We start from the raw sequence: 892 nt of genomic DNA on the forward strand, positions 1-892 counted from the left end.
AGCAGCTCCGGAGCACCAGGGGATAGAGCACAGGCACACACGTGGCCTGTCAGGATGAGGTCCCGTACTCATGGGCCAGGCTGCATCACTCACCGGTTCAGAACCACCACCACCACGGCACCATCGGGGCGCAGGAAAGCCGTGTACTCCAGGTCCACCTTCTTGGACCCTTTGGAGGCAACGAGCCCCACGCGCTGGGAGCCCTCAGGGATGAACTTACTGCACGAGCAAGAAGCAGCCCCAGGAAGGGAGTCAGACCGCAGAAACGCTCCTCTCCTGACAAACTTATCCCTTGCTCCCCTCCTGACAAATTGCTACTGAAACTATGGAGCTAGAGCCCAGGCAGCTGAGAGCGTGCTGGAGGGCCTCAACCCACCTGAAATGACCCATGTGGTAGAACATGGGCTGCTTGTAGAAGATGCCTTCGCTGGCATCCACAATGACAGGGCTGTCCACGTAGTTTTTGACCCAGTTGGGGCCCCCCTCCAGGTCCAGGGCCAGGTTCCAATCGGTCCAGCCGGCCACAAAGTGGTTCAGGTTCTGCAACAGGACAGCCCAGACGTCTGCCCAAGGAGCGGGGTGCCAACAGGAGAGGGAACGTGCTGGCAGCCCTCTTCAGGGCCTGCTGCGCAGGGCGAGGCGAGGGCCTCACCGTCAAGATGCTGTGGCTGTACTGGTTCCCTCGCTCCCAGCAGCCCAGGATCACATCCCTCTCCCAAAAATGGGCCCCGATGCTCGCCTCTGTGGCCAGGATGAAGTAGTCAGGAAAGAGCTCATGAGTGGGCACCACTGTATCCTGTATGGGACCAATGAAGTCCAGGTACCAGTGGATGCCAATGCCGTGGACGTAACGAGCCGCCTCTTCATCCTCCAGGACCTGGCAAAGGAAAGA

General features: G+C 59.8%; 1 protein-coding gene across 1 annotated transcript; it reads right to left on the reverse strand.

The window, feature by feature from the left end:
- Positions 1 to 93: 93 nt before the first annotated feature.
- Positions 94 to 883, reverse strand: LOC103771675 (glucosylceramidase-like; the record flags this gene model as incomplete). Its single annotated transcript, XM_008938974.1, has 3 exons — positions 94 to 219; positions 377 to 540; positions 653 to 883. Coding segments are annotated over 3 exons (521 nt in total), but the record flags the coding sequence as incomplete, so codon positions are not given.
- Between the last annotated feature and the right edge of the window lie 9 nt (positions 884 to 892).

This window comes from Merops nubicus, unplaced genomic scaffold, assembly GCF_000691845.1.
Source record: "Merops nubicus isolate BGI_N331 unplaced genomic scaffold, ASM69184v1 scaffold44314, whole genome shotgun sequence".
Taxonomy (NCBI): Eukaryota; Metazoa; Chordata; class Aves; order Coraciiformes; family Meropidae; genus Merops; species Merops nubicus.